This window comes from Rosa chinensis, chromosome 5, assembly GCF_002994745.2.
Source record: "Rosa chinensis cultivar Old Blush chromosome 5, RchiOBHm-V2, whole genome shotgun sequence".
In the NCBI taxonomy this organism is placed as follows: domain Eukaryota; kingdom Viridiplantae; phylum Streptophyta; class Magnoliopsida; order Rosales; family Rosaceae; genus Rosa; species Rosa chinensis.
Window position 1 is genome coordinate 5,212,805 of NC_037092.1, and position 19,941 is coordinate 5,232,745.

Sequence of the window (19,941 nt, forward strand, 5' to 3'; positions counted from 1 at the left end):
TTGACCTTTTTCAATAGAATATAACAGGCAGCAATTTGGTATCTGGCAGCTTTCCTTTCCATAAGGGTGAAGCATCATCTTCTTAGCTGGACAAAGGGAAATTGGAAAAGCATCATCTTCAACCATACTTTATTGCTAGATACCAAATTGCTAATGTTACTCATACTTTATTGCTAGATACCAAATTGTTAATGTTACTCATACTTTTTGCTCGAATAGATACCAAATTGTTAATGTTACTCATACTTAACAATTTATGCTTTATATATAAACTTGGTAGAAAAACCATAACAGGCTCACAGCTATTCTGCATTTCTCAGTTCATATTATTTCTCTAGCTCTTGTGTTTGTGTTTCATTTTCCAAAATGGCCGAGGCACTCATTTCCGCGGTTCTGGAACAATTGGTTACAGTTTCTTTTGACCACACAAAAGAAGCTGTGAAACTGATTTTGAATGCTAAGAAAGAGGTCGAAAAATTTAGCAGCAATCTAGAAGCAATTCAAGCTGTGCTCGAGGATGCTGAGAAGCAGCAAGTGGAGAAGGATAGCGTGAGAAACTGGTTGGATAAGCTGAATGATGTCTCTTACGAGATGGTTGACGTGCTAGATAAGTGGAACACTGAAATTCTGAAACAAGAGATGAAAAAGAAAACCTCCAAGAAGGTATGTTTCTCCATTCCCTCGAATTGTTTTTGTTTTGGCCTGGTCCATAAGGCAACTCATCTTCATAGAATAGCTACCGAGATGAAAGAGTTGAATGAAAAGCTAACTCTGATTACTGCTCAGAAAGACCAGTTTCAGTTTCATCAATCATCAACTCGTAGGAATGATGAACAACTTAAGCAACAGCTAAAAACTTCATCATTTGTCGATATTTCTAAAATATTTGGCAGAGAAGAAGCAAAAGCTGATTTGTTAAGCAAGTTGTTGAGTGATAGTAGTGAAGAAGGTAAAAGGGTCCTTGTCATCCCTATAGTGGGTATGGGAGGGATGGGCAAGACAACTCTTGCCCAATTAGCCTACAACAATGAAGATGTAAAAACCTATTTTGAAAAGAGAATATGGGTTTGTGTCTCAGATCCTTTTGATGAGGTGAAGATTGCCAAAGCCATTATTAGGGGTACTGGTAGTAATGAAGACCAGAATTTAACTGAGTTGGACGAAGTCTTGCAGTGTATGTCTAGATGTATTAAGGAGAAACAGTGCTTGATTTTTCTAGATGATGTGTGGACCGAAGACCAAAGAAAATGGGAAAGTTTAAACTTACCTTTAATAATGGAAAAAAATTGTGCTGAAGGTAGTAAAATAGTGGTGACCACACGAAAAGAGAGAGTTGCTCAGATAATGGGAGCAACTACTCAAATGATCCATTTTTTTTTTTTGAGAAAAAGGGCGGTGCGGCAGCCCTCAAGCCTTGATAGCCTTAAATAAAGAAACTGTCGAATACAAGGGGGGGGACATAGAGCCTAAACCCCTGATTATAATAAGTAGAAACTCCTGAAATACTATCCTGATTTTCTACCAAATGCTTGTACTCAACAAAGCACCAGCTAGCAAAGAGCGCACAACTGGCGACTCTATTTGCTTTAACTGCAGTAAAGCAGCGGTGACACAACGGAAAGATAACTTGGTCTGCAACCCGGCTGCAGCAAAGCATAACTACCATATGCACAGCTTTCCCATTATGATGCCACCGGACACTACATCCAGTGACACTTAAATTCCCTCTGTTACTAAGAGGCAGCGACCCAAATGATCCATTTAGAAAAGCTGAGTGATGAAAATTGTCTAGCATTGTTTAGTAGCATTGCATATTTGGAGAGGAAAAAAGATGAGGCTAATGGATTTAGAGCTATAGGTGAGAAAATAGCCAAAAAGTGTAACGGCTTGCCACTTGCTGCAAAAACTTTAGGTGCTCTCATGCGGTATAAGAAGGAAATGGGAGATTGGCAGGAGGTCTTGGATAGTAAGATATGGCTTCTAAAAGAGGTTGAGCAACAAGTTTTTCAACCACTTTTATTAAGTTATTATGAGTTGGCCCCTATAGTTAAGCGTTGCCTTTTATACTGTGCTACATTTCCAAAAGATTATCGGTTCAAGAAACACAATTTGATTGAGCTGTGGATGTCACAGGATTATCTTAGTGGGAAAGACTATAAAGAAAAGGAAAAAATAGGTCAAAATGTTTTCGATACCTTAGTAATGCGATCATTTTTCCAGGATGTTGTGAAAGAAGTATATGAATATGACAAGAGCATTACTGTATTTTGCAAAATGCATGATATTGTGCATGACTTTGTGCAATTCCTCAATAAGATTGAATGTTTTACAATGGAGGCCAAGGAAGTAGACGGAAGAAAAACGGTAATAAGTGAGAAGGTCCGTCATTTGACGTTAATGTTTGCACCCTTTGATTCTCCACTTTCGGATTTTATTTCACCGGTCAATCAGAAAAAGTTACGTACTCTTGCAACTTTTGATTCAAGAATGGAGAGCATAGATATAAAAGCAATCTCACAACTGAAATATCTGAGGACCTTAAATTTGAGCTGCAACGGCATTAGAGAACTTCCAGAAGAGGTGGGAGAATTGATACATTTGAGGTATCTCGACTTGTCTGAAAATTATGATTTGAAGAAACTACCGGACAGTGTGGGAAATTTATACAATTTGCAAACCTTGTGTCTTACTGACTGCAGTTATCTTAGAGCACTGCCTGAAAATATGGGGAACTTGATTAATTTAAGACATCTTCATAACATGGTTTGTGACCTAGAGTATTTGCCGAGAGGTATGGCGAGATTAACAAGTCTGCAAACACTAAATACGTGTCCTGTTAATTAGGAGATCTGGGAAGCTTCGACCAGCTTCAGGGTAGTCTCCGGATTTTACTCGAGGGGAATTTGAAGGATACGGATACGAGTGAGGCGCAGAAGGCTCTCTTGTCGAATAAAAAGCTTCATTATTTGGGGCTACTTTTTCTAGGATTGGAGAAGCAGAGCCATGTACAAGTCCTGGAGGCGTTACGGCCGCATCAAGATCTGGAAAATTTACTGATTTTTGGGTATCTTGGCACCGCCGCGCCCAGTTGGATGCTATCCTTACAGAATTTGAGATCCCTTTCTCTTGATTCTTGGGATGAACGCGAATTGTTGCCTCCTCTTGGGAAATTGCCGTTCCTTGAAGAACTATCAGTATCCTATATGGAGAAAGTGAAGACGGTTGGAGATGAATTTTTAGGAATAACGGGTACTCAAACATCATCATCATCATCATCATCATCCTCTGTTTTATTCCCAAAATTGAAACAACTCACCTTTCACGGCATGTGGGAGTGGAAACAGTGGGAAGGAGTTGGAGGGCGGACAGAAAACGGTGGTGATGAAATTACAATTATGCCATGCCTTGTTTCCCTCAGAATCGAGTACTGCCGTCAGCTGATGAACCTGCCACTCTTCCTGCAAAAGACGCCGGTCAGGAATGTTGAAATCAGAAAATGTCGTCGGAGTATTAGAATGCCTGTCTGGCCCGAGAACTGTGAGGTCGAAATTTTTCAAGATGAGGAGGATCCGGTAATACCGGATGTTTCTGAGAGGTAATTTTGCTCGTTGTTTACTGATTCCTTCATCAGATTTCTTTGTTTATTTTCTCTTTTACATCTTCAAATAATCACTAGGCTGCATATATAAGCATGCATGATATATTCTTGAATCAAAAGGAAGTTAAGAGACAATTTTGTTAATTGAGACACAATTTCTCAGCAGTGATGAAACAGAGATAGAGAGCGATGAGGAGATCACCACAACTTCGTGTGGATGGAAAGCTTTGTGTGGATAGATTGCAACTGCAGGTTGTGAGTTAGTTGCGACGTCTGTAAATATGTGATTCAGAGGAGTTGGATTGTTCTTCCACAGAAAGCAGGTAACTATTTGCTATTTCTTACAAATCATTATTATTTTACTTCTAGCTGTTCTGCCATAATTACTGAATCGCTTTTGGTGCTTTAGCTGCAGGTCTTAGGAGACATGGCAATGAGTTTCAGATTAAATGATGCCTCAACTATCTCACTTTCTTTTCCTAAGGTCATGCATGCACTAGTAGTCTTTTGCAATGCTCTAGATTCTTTAAGTTTCTGTATTTGAGTCTATGAGAAGCTTATTTTGAATTGGATGCAAACTATATTGATTTGTAATGATGACTTTCTGCAGAAAATGTTCCCACAACACCCTTTTAGTTAGGTCAGACCTCAGAGTAGCAGTGGATCAGCAGAACATGACACTTATGTAGTCTTGATGGTATGCAAAACTCCGTAAAAAACCTCTGATTACGTAATATAAAATTCATATTCTTGTAATCCATTACAAACAAGTTCTATGCAGCTTATATAGATGAAAATCTACTGTGCAGGCAATGCAGAAGTATGGAGACTCCAAGATTGCATCAAAGTTGTCAAGCCGGTGATTAATCATTAATCCGATGAGGTACCACATACTGTCATTGAGCTAGATATATACCTCTCTGTCACCATGCAAGGTTTATAATAAGCTCGATATACCATAAACTTTATATGTATTTGTGATGTGGCTGAAAGGTTGGCAACAAGCTTACAGGGTATTTTTGTATGGTGTCAATTTTATTTATTCTTGATTTCTGGTGCTTTACTTTTTGCTTAATAAAGCTGATTTCGTTTCAAAAGAAAGATAGGTCTCTCATTGTTGGTTATGGCATCTTTTTATAGGTTCTAGTTTCTAAATTTCTGAGACATACGTGCAAGAGGATTTTTAAGCAGTGATAACTGATAAACCAATATGAACAAAACATCTAACTTCTGTTTTGGCCTTTTTGGATTATTGGTGAGGCACTTAACATAGTGTTGTAATTTTTCATCTGTATCAGATACAATGTAACAGTTAAAGGCTTCAGTTTTCAGTTGCAAGGAGTTAGATGATGCTGACGATGTTGATAATGATTGCGGTGATGATGAGCAAGATGATGATTAGAAAGATGATGCTGACAATGTTGATGATGATTGGCATCAGGATCTATGATGCTGAAAGGAAATGATTTCCAGAAAGGCGGCTGTTGCCAATCACATCCACCTCTACTGGTATGACTTCAGTTGAGTTTGTTTATTTGCAATGTATTTACTCTTTAAATGTGATATTGCACTTTTTTTATTTTATGAAGTCATCAAAGAATTTATGCAAATTTCCTTAACTGTTAGGAGAAGATGAAAAATGCCTTTGATATGTGGAGAACTCATTGAAAAGATTTCTTCATTTTCTCAGCAGAGCAGAGAAAGAGACATACAGAGAGCGATGGCCAGGAGAGCGCCATGGTCGCCTGAAAATGCACAACACAGTATTGTATTAAGAAATATGGGACTGGTGGGTATTGGATTGCTGTTCCAATGAAAACTGGTAACTTTTTGGTCATAGCTAGCTGTTTCAAATGAAAACCTTTTAACTTTTGCTTCTTATCTTGGAAAACTTTTGGGTTCTTGAGTTGACGGCAGGAGTTGCAGAACAAGATGGCTCAACTGTCTCAGCAGGTCCAACATTAAGCAGATGCTAATTATAGTTAATTATGTATTGCACCTTCTTAAGATGGTAGTTGTTAATCTTTGAGAGATGTATGCAGGGGGAATGGATGATTATCAAGCAGCGTACGTCATCAACCAAAGTTGTATCATCTGTTTTGGCATCCATTCGTCTAATTGGTGAGCCCTTGACATAATGTATCTCTGATATAATCCGTTTAATAGTAAATAGGCTTTTCAAATACTAAAGCCACTAGGTTCATCATCTAGTTTCCATCAGATGGGATTTTCACGGCATGAAAGCAAGGGAAGAGTGAACGGGATCCAAGGCCTGAATTAACTTCAGTTTCAGGCTTCGACCAAGTCAACCCAAAGACCATGAGGTTGGTTATCCTGTTTTAGTCATATACTCTACTTGTTCTGTTGCTCTTTCTAATATTAATTCTTGAGAAATTGCTTGTAAGAAACATAGTGGCCTGCTTGAATCTTTTCATTATTTGATGTTCATTGTTTGATCAGTAGGTTTGAGGGGAAGGGAATTTCTCTTTGTATATGAAAGGAGGGGGGACCCAAGATTATAAATCTCAAAAATGATAGATGCATGCTTAGATAAAGGAAAGGATGAATGTTAGACATGACTTTTATGAGTGTGATCTATGCTCAAAATGATAGATGAGGTTTTGTTGTTGAAAAGGCATTTTTCCTTGTATATTCCTACTCTAATTTTACATCGTGGATTTATCCATCACAATCGTGATTGTCATTCCTCAAGCCTCATTAGAAAATACATAACTTTTGTTGGGAACAAATTGTCATGCATTGCTGCACAAGCATTGGAAAAGGCCTTGCATATCATCAAAATACAGTCGTGAATATCTTGCGAAATAGCACATCTGTCTCCTTTATAAAACTTGGATTCATATGTCTATTTGGTTACTTATTTAAACTTCTAATATTATATTGTAGGGAATTGGGATGCATAATGTCTGAAGTATGACCCATACCATACATGAGTATATGTGGGGGATTGCTAGATTTCAAGACATGCTTTCAGAGTTGTGTTATGGATTTGATTCAAACTGGTTTCTACAAATGTATGTGTAATAAGTCTGTCATTGTCATTGCGTCTTCTTAGTTCTTACAAATGCTAGTTACTAAATTTTGGGAGATATACAAGAGGATCTTTAAGGAATGATGCATTAATTAATATCAACCTTGTATATTTTATTTTGGCATTCATTTGACTGATTGGTGAGATTCATAACATAATGTTGTAATTTTTCTTCTGTATCTGTATATGAGACTCATAACTTTAAAGCCCCGTATGCTTTGCAAGTTGTCAAATTCTAAATTCAGTAGACTTGCTAACTAGTCTCCATCAGATACATTGTTAATGTTGCTCCTCCTTTATGTCAGCATGACCAAAAGTCTCAGTCAATTCGCTTTCAAGTTCTGCCAAGTCCAAAGGCCCCATGAGGTTGGTTGCCCTGTTTTAATCTCTACGTATACACTACAGTTGTTCAGGTGTTCTTTCTAATATTAGTTCTAGAGAAATTTGTCTAAGAATAGAGAAAAAAGAAAAGGTACCTAATAAGATAAAGACCACTGCAGAATCTTTCCATTGTTGATCTCTTAGTCTTCCAGTAGGTTCTGGAGAGGGTAGAAGAAAAGAGTGTCCCAAGCTTACGAAATGTCCAAATTCAAGATGCATGGTTATAACAAGATGGATGGTCATCGAAGTATCATTGTATGTTGATCATACAATGCTCAACCATCGAAGGATTTGGTTATAGCAATATCTGGTTGTATTTCTTCAAGTTGCAAGTAAGTGCAATGAGTGTAACTTACTTTTTTGAGGTCTTTCCTGTTATTGTGCATGTTTTACTTATTTGGAACACAGATAAGAACCTTTACATCTATTATAAGGTTATCCATTAATTGCTCTTCACAGAGCGCGCTCTGAATTACTGTAAATCTCCACATTTAGAATTATAAGTGACATATTCTGAAATTTATTTCTTGGCAGAAAATTATGCAAAGTCATGCTCACCCCTCGAAGTTGCAGTGGCTGGTTTCCTCAAGACATGATGACTATCCGGTACTTCTTATGCTACGCAATATGTCCCATTTCATATACAATTTATATCTCCTGTACACCAATTCCTTATGTATCTTCTGTATACAAAAATCAAACCAAGTTTATAAGCAGGCCAGAAAGCAGAAAGGAATTGAATTGGTGCTGTCAAGCTGATTAGTGCTATGGTAAATTGGTAAGTACGATGCTGATTTCTAATTGTTTGAATTACAAAACATAGATTTAATTGCATCTTGGATCTTGATTGGCAGATTTATGCTTGCATTCTGGAATCCATTTGACTGATTGATGTAGATGCTTTTAGAGTTTTACCGTAACTAGGTAATTTCTCATCACTACCTGAAGTAATCTTGTTTAAGGGTTTAAAGGCTGCAATACTCGTTTTCAAATTCTAATATTGTTAGTTGGATTTTTCTCTTTCCCTTTAGTTAGTGGCTGAAGCTTTTCTGGCCATGGAAGACCGGAAAGAATACATATATCTGCATGCCTCAAAGTGTAAATTGAAATCACTTTCGAGATGCAATCAAGTGACACCAAAAATGAGGTATGTTGTATTCTGATATATACTTTATGTCTTTAATTCTATCAAATTTAATTTGAGAAAATGTGTTAGAGAAATGCTTGTAAGAAACAAATTTGGCAACCTTTATTTGTATGTAAAACCAACTAGACACGTATGATAGTTTGTTTCATTCTCGCTCTTTGTATAATAAACATTGGAGCATGGGATATAACTCTATCTGTGTGAGGGATTAGTGTTGTCAATGAAATTGATTCTGGTGCCTTTGTCAGGGAATGGCATGCATAGGCTTTTCAACTCTGTAGTGGAAGCTTAAGTGGCTGTTGAGAATTTCAAACTTGCTGCTCCATCAAATCACCAGCATATCACTTGTGGCTGAACTGATCTCATTTGCACGAGCAACTCTTCAAAAGTGATCTATTGTCCGCTTGCTGAGATGCATAAACTCCACACTTTCTTATCGAGTTGGACTAGTACTCGTGAATGAAGCTAATGGCACTGCTGATTATGCTGCAAATAAGCTTGCTAGAAAGAGGATGTGCACTGAATGTGGAGTGCATCTCTCCATGAACCTCCAACTTCTCTGTGTTTACATTGTATTCATTTTTTCTTTAATGAAGTACAATTTCAGACCAGAACTAAAATGGCTGTAATAGTTGTATTACCAAGACACTGGTGTAAGGCAAGACCAAGAGACCCAACACAATTAGAAGTGCTAGTTATATTGCCGGAACTCAACTTTTGATAGGAAGAGTTCATATTTGGCCACAGAGTTTGGTCTTGGTCTTTTGTGATTACTTTAACCAGAACAAGTGACATTATAGTGATTATACTGATCACTTACATAGTTACATATGATCTGGTAGAAAACCTTTTTTTTTTTTTTTTGCTCTTTTATTTTTCTCAATATAATCTGATATCTTGATGAATGGAGAGCAGTTTTGATAAAAATTAGAAAATAAATAAAAAAGAAAGAGAGAGCTAGAACTCAAAGATAACTTAGGGGCCTAGTCAAAATTTCAACCTACAAATTCCAAGCTAATCTAAATTTAACATAATTAGATTGTCATCATCATGAATCATACTATCACTTCCACGAGTTTGACAGTCTTTGCAAGAAACGACCAGTGGGATTCATGACTTGAAACTCAAGTAGTGTCACGGTTGCAGAGATTTAAAGATTGACATGTATTAGACACGTTGATTAAATAAGTAAGGCCGCCACCTGTTTGATTAATTGTCTCTTTGGTCTTCAATTGCAGATTTGCCTTGAATTGCACTAAAATTATACCACACATTTTCAGGTCGTGTATCGGGTAGACTGCAAGTAGCCTAACTGTCTACATGTATCGGGTAGACTGCATATCCTGGTCTGAGCTAGTCTATGACTATAAAGAGCTGGTCTACGATTACATTGACTTGGTATACATTTGATGTATGTATCAATATATTATACTGTGTGTTAATTTTTCATAATGAAATATATCCAAAATTGGAAAATAGCAAAACATAAGGACACATGGACCCAAAAGAAACGGGTCAGGACACAAGCCCATTTTCTCTGGCTAGTTCACCTTTACCGAGCAGAAAGGTTTTAGGCAATTCAGGACAAAAGATTAAAATATCGATTTTTACATATCTATCGAAACTTTGAAAATAAAAAAATATATATACACACACACACATACATACATACATATATATATGAAATATCGGGGATATTCTAGAAAATAATTTTTGCTTTGAAAGAGTCAACTTATTGAATTTAGTCCGATTTACATAAAAGTAGATATGAATGTCAATTTCATTTTTATTCAAAAAGAGACTCTAAGTAAGTTGAAAAGTCGCTCGTTGATTTACAAAAGTACAATAATCAGACCAAGACATATGATCCATATAATATGAATTGTAGTGATGAACATGATAATCATATATCTTTTTAGAGCTGTAGACTGTTTTCCTATACCAGACAATATCTGCCATATTCGTCTTGAGGGAAATCCCCTTGCTCGGATTCCCTTTGAGAGAATTACTCCTCACCCAGATTTCTATCAAGAGAATTACTCCTCACCTATATTTGCATTGAGGGGATTACTCCTCACCTAAATTTGCCTTGACGAGATTTCTCCTTGTACAAATTCGCCTTTAAGGAATTATTTCTTATCTAAATTCACCTTGAGAGAATTTCTTCTCAACTAAATTTGTCTTGAGGAGATTTGCCTAACACAAATCCGCGGAGGTAGCAAACCGGACAACACACAAAAGGGAGACAAATAATACGGGAAGCTCAGGCCGGAGAGGAGAAGAGTCAAACAACGTTAGAGAAGAACCAGGTGAGTAGAGTGTCAGATCTTAGTAATCCACTTTCTCTTATACCATTTCAACACCATTGGAGTTAGAGTATATGGTACCCGCTGAAACTACGCGGCTAGAGTCACCCATAAACACATATACTAGGAGACCAGCGCGAGGTGAAGTGGTTCATAGAAGAAAAGGAAAGCAAATAGCGGGTAAGAGACCGGAGTTTAAAAAGTCAAGAAAGAGGGCAAGGTAGTCAGAAGCAAGGTTTTAAATATCAGTATTTTCATATCTATCGGTACTTTGAAAAAGGGAGATATCGGATATATCGGGGATACAGTGTACGAAAATATCGTTTTTGAAAAAAGTCAATTTATTAGAAATTTAGAACTACATATAAATACATATGAATGTAAACTTCATCTACATCCAAAAAGAGACTCTAGGCGGTTGAAAAGCCGCTCGCCGGTTTACGAAAATGCAATAATCAGACCCAAGACATATGACCCATATAGTGCGAATTGTAGTGATGATCATGATAGTTATAGATCTCTTTAGAGCTGCCGATTGTTTCCCCTATAAGGGGATAATAAGGATGAACCCAACTAGATGACTGATCATATACTTCTCCATATTGATTATATCCATAAGCATCATAACCAAATTGATTGTTGGCTTCATGAGATTCATTTGAGATCCCACTGCGCTCTGTGCCTAAACTGATAGAGTCAAAACTTAAGGCAATTGAAGAAACATCAGATGGGGTACTTTAATCATCAGTTGCACCTCTAGTCCTCCTCCCATATCTGGTCTTCTCTTGAGCACCATGACCAGCTGTTCTCACTCCGTGGTCTTCATCTTGGGTGGCATGATCAAAATTACCTTCATAGGTAAATTGGAATCCTCCATCCACAGAAGATTGTCCATATTCATATCTTTCACCTCCACCACCTGTTCCGCTTCCACCTTCTCCACCATCATCAGAACTATCTGGAGTTGTTGTACCACCCCACGCATCATCACTATCTGAATTATCTTATGGGTTTTTAACAACTTCTTCATATAAGACTCTTTCTACGTTGATTCCAACATTAGTTGCAGTTTCTACAACTTGTGGAAGAGGTCTTCCAGCTTCATCATCGAGGTGTGCAGGCATAATCCAATCATGAAGTGGATCAATGCCATTATCAAGCGGCTCGCTTGCAACATGAAGTAGATCTATATAGTTGTTTTCATTGACCACCAAATTATTATTCAAGTCTCCCACCAATAATTTCTATGGGAAATTGGTAGGAAATTTCCTTCCCTGATCAATTTGGGGCCCTTTGTATAGTTTTATAAACATTGCACTTAATAAAATAAAATCAATAAAAAAAATGAATTACATTTAACTATTTAACCGTCTGTAGTTTGCTTCATATCATATATCACTTTCTATTTTTAATTATGTTGATCCACTAAAACAAGAGACAACTTCCAAAAAAAAATTTCAGGTTTAAGACACAGACTACACAGTAGCTTCGTTATTCCTCACTTTTTCAAGATGCATAGCCAAAATTTAATACTCCGTACTCTGCACTCTCTTCTCATCATATCATCCATTTATGGTTCCTTGACTTCCTTCTGCAATGTCATTTGGCCTCATTTGAATAATTGAACATTTATGGCTTTATCTTCTTTCTATTATTCAACTACAGAGTTACAAATTACATACAGAGTTACAGAAATAGTCACAGACTACACAGTACCAAATCTCTCCTCACACAGATTTGCATTTAGACTTTTAGAGGATTACTTCTCACCCAAAATCGCCTCGAGGGTATTTATCCAATTCTCCTCACCTAGATTCGCCTTGAGCGGATTATTTTCCTCACCTAGATTCGCTTTGAGGGGATTTTCTACTCACCTAGATTCACCTTGAGGGGATTTCTCCTCACTCAAATATGCCTTTAGGAAATCTCTCTTCACACAGATTTTCATTTAGAGAATTCCTGAGTTTTTTTTTTTTACCTCAAATTTTACAGATATTTCTTCACTTTATCGGGATATATCGCAAATATCTAATATATCAGGGATATTTGACGATGTCGGAGAAATTTCGCAGAAACGGTGACAGATAAGATATTTACCCCCCTAGATATATCGGTCCGTCGAAAAAAGGAGATATTGGGGGATATATCGGAAATATCGCAGAGATTTAGAACCTTGGTCAAAAGGAGGAGAATCGTCGAGGACTGGCATGAAGGGCAAAAAGGGAATTGAGCTTGAGGAGGGTTAGTTCTGCGGGACCGAGGAGATAGATTATTTGGAAGATGGCACATAAATTAATCCGCCAGAGCGGTCCCTGATGGTAGTGGAGATTGCGGAGATGAGGAAACAATACTGTATTCTGGACACCGTTGGACTCCGTCCGCTCAGGATTGGAGAACTCGCTCATAATCCACCAACTGATCATATAACAATTCACCCGATGCAGATTAAGATTGGTCTGCAATTACCACTTACTCTATTCTTTCAAGGGATCCTGAATGAGTTGAACATTGCAGTGGGGCAAGTGACCCCTATCATGCTCAAAGTGCTGCAATTGTTGTACGTAGTTTGGAATGCGGTTGGATTAGGATACCCCACGCGAGCAAAATCCAAACACATTTTAAAGCAAATTGGTTTTTGGCTAATCATTTAGTTTACAAATTAGATCATCTACAAATTCATAAATAGATTGATTGCAACACTAGCGAATCTAAAAGAAAGATTCAAGCTTGAGAATTATATACAAAAACAAAAGTAATGCTCTGAGTCTAGGGTTAATACATATAAGTGCATCTTTGAATGTTTTTTTAGTCATAAGGTCACCAACTAGTTTTTTTCCCTCATAAGGCCATTAGATTAAAAAATATGTTATATTTTGGATTTAGAAACCAACATATTTACATAAATACCACTAGAATAAAAAATCAACAATCATTCTCTCTCTCCTCTCTGGCTAGGTCTTCGGTCAACTTCGACGGGTCTCCAGCCAACCTCTGGCCAACTCCGACGGGTCTTCGGTGACCTCCAGCCAACTTCCGGTGACCACAAAAAACTACTGTCACTAACACCTGTTAATGCTTGGATCCGTTGGGATCTAATTAACGATAAATAAAGAGAGAGAGTGACACAAGATGTATAGTGGTTCGCCTCCGCATGAGCGGGAGACTACGTCCACTTGAAAGCTATACTAGTGTGTCGAGCCTTGCGGCCTAACAAGATTACAAGAGATGTAATGAATGTATCGTGTTTAAGTGGGAGGAGAGTTCCTTTTATAGATGAAGGAATGCTTCTCATTTACTTGTCCTTCGATGTGGGACAAGCAAGGTTACTATTCTAACAAAGTAACGCTAACAAAGTAGGGGCCGTGCGCCTATTCTAACAAGCAAGGTTACTATTCTAACAAGCAACGCTACTATTCGGACAAGCAAGGTTACTATTCTAACAAGCAACGCTAACAAAGTAGGGGCCGTGCGCCTCTCGGATATTACTTATGCTTGATGACTTCATGATTTGAACTCCCCAACCAAGAAGCTCCTCTTGCTCGGGGACTTCGGGGACTTGTACATACCTCCAACAATATGGAGTATTTACTACATCACCAAGCATAAGTAACACCTACTTTGGGACATCCACAAGACATGGCAAGGCCCAACCGAGACATGCATCGTGTAGCCCTATGTTCGGGCTACGCGGCGGTATCCGGAAGTCACAAATCCGCCACCGGGAAGCCACCTTTCCGCCCTTGCCAAGATGCCCCCATAACATAGCTTTCTACATGCTTCTAGGCTTAATAGACTAGAATAGTAACCTTGCTTGTCCCACATCGAAGGACAAGTAAATGAGAAGCATTCCTTCATCTATAAAAGGAACTCTCCTCCCACTTAAACACGATACATTCATTACATCTCTTGTAATCTTGTTAGGCCGCAAGGCTCGACACACTAGTATAGCTTTCAAGTGGACGTAGTCTCCCGCTCATGCGGAGGCGAACCACTATACATCTTGTGTCACTCTCTCTCTTTATTTATCGTTAATTAGATCCCAACGGATCCAAGCATTAACATTGGCGCCGTCTGTGGGAAGCCGACACAAAGGCTTCGTCACCTACCACGAACTTTGACCCGAAAATGTCGAGTCGACGCTCATTCAACATCAAATCATGGCTGGTCAACGCCCGGCGGGTTCGGTCAACGCCCGGCGGGTTCGGTCAACGCCCGGCGGGTCCGGTCAACGCCCAGCGGAGCCGGTCAACGCCCAGCGGAAGTGGTCAACGCCCATCAAGGCTTGATCAACTTTTGGTCAACGCCAGTCAAGGTTGGTCAACGCCCAACCCATGAAAGTCAACGCTGGCACCACCCAAAAAAAATAAATAAATAAATAAATAAATAAATAAATCTGGGCGGCAAACTTCTCTGGACACCCAGAGATTTGCTCTGGACACCCAACCACCTCCGCCAAACTCTTCTTCTCTCCTCCGCTCCGCCCAACTTGCAGCTCCGCCAGCTCGGAACCTCCGCTAGCACTAGCGGCTCCGCTCCGCCCAACTCCATCGAGTGCTCCGCTGGACTCCACTGCCAAGCTTGGGCTCCATAAATGTCTGACGGCCTTGTACCGCCAACCTTCTTCGTCAGCGGGTAGCGAACGTGGCAGCGACCCAGCGGTATTTATGGTCCGTCAATATTACGCCCTCCGTCAATGACAAGCTCGTCAACTAGCACACCAACGTGCCGGCAACAATCAGCGGCAACCTCAAAGCTTCCTCCGCTGAGTTTTTCCGCTAAACAAAACCTCCGCCAAGAACCCATGTTCTTCAAGCACCACGGGCCAAATGCTCCGCCCACTGCCGCGCACGTCTCCGCTGCACACCCCGCTGACCGCTAGCAACCTCCGCCGGCAAAGCTCCGCCAGCCACAACGCCGCTAGGAGAAACCGCTAGACTAGGCTCCGCCGGCCTCCGCTGAGTTCCAGGACCGCCGCCAGCCACCCCCGCCGGCATCGAGCCTCCGCCGCTAGCAAACAACATTGCCGTCTCCGCCGGACTGTACACCGCTGACCCCCAAACTCAGCCATCGCAAATTCCAGTCCGGTCACATCTCCACCATCCTCCGCTCCGCCGAGCTCTAGGCCTGCTGCGAAGCTCCGCTGAACTCTTGAATCTCCGCCGACCTCTTGAGTCTGCTGAACTTCCAATCTCCCCTGAGCTCCTCCGCCAGCGACTGGGCAACCTCCACCGAGCTTCTCTGCTGAGATTTACCGCTCGGGCAGAGCCATCTATCAGGTCCAGCTATCACTGCGATCCGAAGATCTGGTCTGAGTTCATTTGCAACTATCACGATAAGTACTTCTTATCTCATTATTCTGTACACACAGAACTGTGCCATCAACATGCTTTTTGTTTAAGTCATTCACGTGCCTGCATGTGAGTTGGTTGTCAGCGTCAACTGGCGGCTAAGTGTCAGTACTCATGCATACTTTTACAGAGCGTACCCTTCATCCACATGTTTACAAGGTCTACCCATGTATATGCAAACTCATCTCATGGCCACTTTGAAATTCACATTAGAAGGCACACATGTCGAGCATGGCTTTCTCAGTACATAGTTGTTACATGCAATATCACACGGATACATTACCATGAAAATATCACATGGCTTTCTTATCACACATGTCAAGCATGACAGGTACGCGTACTTGGTTACTTATAGCATGATTTCATCAATTGTCCTTATCACATTGCCCAGCATCTCTATGACAATTCATAGATACCAACTATCATACCAAGTATACATGGTCAAGCATCATCCCGTGCAAATATCCACTAGCGGATGTTACACAGTAATCTAGCACATTTGTTTCATTTCTATATCCAGGCTATTAGAAGGGAGTACTCACCATGCCTCTGGATATCCATGCATGTGTCTGCATGCATCATTGACAAAAAGCATAATTGATTAATTGTTGTCGTACACACTCTTAATCTTTTGTTCCATGTGCCCACCGACACAAATGCTATCTACTAGACACATCAATTACTTTCTCTAAGTAATTATCATATGCATGCACCTGTGCACATTGTAAAGAGCTACATATCTTTTCTGAGCATTGTAGACCATAAGTTTACTATTTTTTAAAGCTTGCTGCCATGGTTTCATAACCACTTCACCCATGCCAGGCGGGTGGGTAATGACACTGTTCCTTTTGTGAAATAGTAACATCACTATGATCACCACCGTGACATTCTCAAATATGTGTACATTCAATCTTTATTGTACATATTTACTCAATTTTATTCCTTGGTCGGTTTATAAATATGGATAAAATGCTAATCATTTACCTTATGTTAAGGGGACGCCGTCACTTAGTACCGCATCAATTAACGCGGCTTCTACTAAGGAACTTCACCTGAGTAATGGACCGCCACGCTCGGTCACACTCCGCTCGCCTCCAAACCGGCACCGGATAAGTGTCTTCCTCTTATCTTTTACGCTCTCGCAATTAGAGCTATTGCCATGTCTATACATGTCTCCATGACCCTTAAGCATGCCTACAACATGTTATTAGCAACTTTCCTACAAGTACATGCTACACACATACATGCTTAAATTCACTTTCATGTGACATTCATCTAGAACATTGTGACACTTATAGCTCAATTAAACGCTTGCGAAACGGTTACGACTCGCTTGGGTATCAAAGCATGGCCGCGACTCGCTTGGGCTACGCCCCGCACGCTCATACAGCGCCTACACCCAACTTGCTCGAACACCTAACTCGCTCCACTTATCCAACATGCTTTAGTTACGCTCTCGGTTCACAATGCTTCATAAATATGGTCTAGCCTCCGGGCACCACATTTTTTCACGTTTGCTTACATATGGTCTAGCCTCCGGGCTCCACGAGTCTATGGTCTACGACCTACCACCATGCTTACATATGGTATAGCCTCCGGGCGACACCCCATTATCTCATGCACTTCATACATTAGTGCACCTTCGATGTAGCTACATATACGAATTTTTGTCTTTTGTGATACAGGATAGCGAGTCCCTTCTTGCTTGCGGAGCTCGGGGACTTGTAGGGGCCGTGCGCCTCTCGGATATTACTTATGCTTGATGACTTCATGATTTGAACTCCCCAACCAAGAAGCTCCTCTTGCTCGGGGACTTCGGGGACTTGTACATACCTCCAACAATATGGAGTATTTACTACATCACCAAGCATAAGTAACACCTACTTTGGGACATCCACAAGACATGGCAAGGCCCAACCGAGACATGCATCGTGTAGCCCTATGTTCGGGCTACGCGGCGGTATCCGGAAGTCACAAATCCGCCACCGGGAAGCCACCTTTCCGCCCTTGCCAAGATGCCCCCATAACATAGCTTTCTACATGCTTCTAGGCTTAATAGACTAGAATAGTAACCTTGCTTGTCCCACATCGAAGGACAAGTAAATGAGAAGCATTCCTTCATCTATAAAAGGAACTCTCCTCCCACTTAAACACGATACATTCATTACATCTCTTGTAATCTTGTTAGGCCGCAAGGCTCGACACACTAGTATAGCTTTCAAGTGGACGTAGTCTCCCGCTCATGCGGAGGCGAACCATTATACATCTTGTGTCACTCTCTCTCTTTATTTATCGTTAATTAGATCCCAACGGATCCAAGCATTAACAACACCAAAAGTTACTATGGCTAGCAACAAAAGCTACTCTGATGAGATTTCCGGCAACCTCCAGTGAGGTCATAAAAGCTACTGTCACTAGCAACAAAAACTACTCTGGTGAGATTTTCAGCAACCTCGCGAGGTAACAAAAGCTACTGTCACCAACACCAAAAGCTAATCTTAACAACAAAACCTAATGTCACCAACACCAAAACCTATTATCCTCACCAATAAAAGTTACTGTCACAAACACCAAAAACTACTGTTGTTAATAACAAAAACTACTCTGGTGAGATTTCCGACAAACTTCGGTGAGGTCACAAAAGTTACTATCATCAACAACAAAAGCTACTGTTACCAACAAAACCTATGCTCACCAACACCAAAAGCTAATATCCTCATCAACACTGAAAGCTACTCTAACCAGCAAGAGACGTTGTTGTCACCAATACCAGAAAGCTACTCTCGCCAGTAACAAAAACTACTCTCACCAACAAAAGCTACACTATTCAAAACCAAAAGCTACTATCACCAACACAAAAAACTATTGTCACTAGCAACAAGAACTATTCTCAAAGACTACCTATAGAAATGTAGAGTATACAACAAAAAGAAAAATGCTGCTGCAATCGAGAAAAAAAATCATATTCAATGATGCAAAAAGTATGCAAGGTTCAACAATGATAAAACTATGTAAAAAACTACTTCCATAGTTGTAAAAAGCCACTACCATAGTTGTGAAAATCTATTACAATTGTTGTATAAAGCTACTGTCAATGTTGTAATGCTACTGTCATTTTTCAGATGGCCTCCGTTGAAGTTTCTTGTTGTCAAGCTCTACCACACTACACTAACTATAACCATTATTTTGCCACGTACAGAAACAAGCTTCATTTCAACATTTCTTGGTTGGCCGGATGATCTCTTGGTCAATGGAGGCTTCACTACTCAAATTCACATGATTTTCAGAATCAACCACTGCCAATGACCCAAAGCAAAGGGGAAGATTTCTACACCAACAAAAATACAACAAAACAAGCAATTTTTATCAATTAGATAATAAAAAACAAGCAATCTAAAAGCTACTGACATAGAAACAGAAAGCATAGCACATGTAAAAACTATTAGACTAGTAATAAAAAGCTACGGACATATATACTAATTGCAACAAAACGGATAATGTTGATAGTGTAACACAAATCTCAAACAAGAAAGGCTAGAGATACGAAATCTCAACAAAAGAAAATTGAATTTCATACAAAATCTTGATTTTCCAATTTGATAATCTATTGACAAAAGAAAACTTGAAATCAATCAAAATGCAAATAGAAAAGCTACTGAAATCAGTTTTAAAAGATACTAACATATGCATAGAAAGCTACTATCATTATGTTGGAAAGCCATTATAATAGTTATGAAATTAATCCTATAGAAAACTACTGACTTGTAATCAATCAAAATGTAAACAGAAAAGCTACTGACATTAGCTTGAAAAGATACTAACATAGGCATACAAAACTACTATTACTGTGTTCAAAGTCATGATAATAGTTATAGCTATCTACTGACTTGAAACCAATCAAAATAGAAACAATCGATACAGCAACATGCCGTACACAAGCAACCTCTAGGTGCAATGAACGATATGCCTAAGTTGAATGGTCCAAAAATCGCATGAAATCTAAAAATACAGAAAAAATATCACCAACATGATCATTCAGAGAATCATAGACCTAGAACTTAAATAGCAAGTCTCAATCTTCATGTCATAATAAACAAAACTAATGTATA

General features: G+C 39.4%; 1 protein-coding gene across 1 annotated transcript; it reads left to right on the forward strand.

The window, feature by feature from the left end:
* Positions 1-366: 366 nt before the first annotated feature.
* On the forward strand, positions 367-9,005 carry LOC112202974 (putative disease resistance protein RGA4). The gene is made up of 17 exons (XM_040505687.1): positions 367-1,350; positions 1,741-3,595; positions 3,765-3,921; positions 4,008-4,082; positions 4,209-4,295; positions 4,408-4,481; positions 4,897-5,107; positions 5,289-5,551; positions 5,641-5,719; positions 5,810-5,922; positions 6,956-7,016; positions 7,187-7,363; positions 7,566-7,637; positions 7,738-7,809; positions 7,886-7,955; positions 8,063-8,178; positions 8,427-9,005. The coding sequence occupies exons 1-2, from the start codon at positions 367-369 to the stop codon at positions 2,842-2,844; spliced, it is 2,088 nt and encodes a 695-aa protein (XP_040361621.1). The 3' UTR covers positions 2,845-3,595; positions 3,765-3,921; positions 4,008-4,082; positions 4,209-4,295; positions 4,408-4,481; positions 4,897-5,107; positions 5,289-5,551; positions 5,641-5,719; positions 5,810-5,922; positions 6,956-7,016; positions 7,187-7,363; positions 7,566-7,637; positions 7,738-7,809; positions 7,886-7,955; positions 8,063-8,178; positions 8,427-9,005.
* Positions 9,006-19,941: the final 10,936 nt, after the last annotated feature.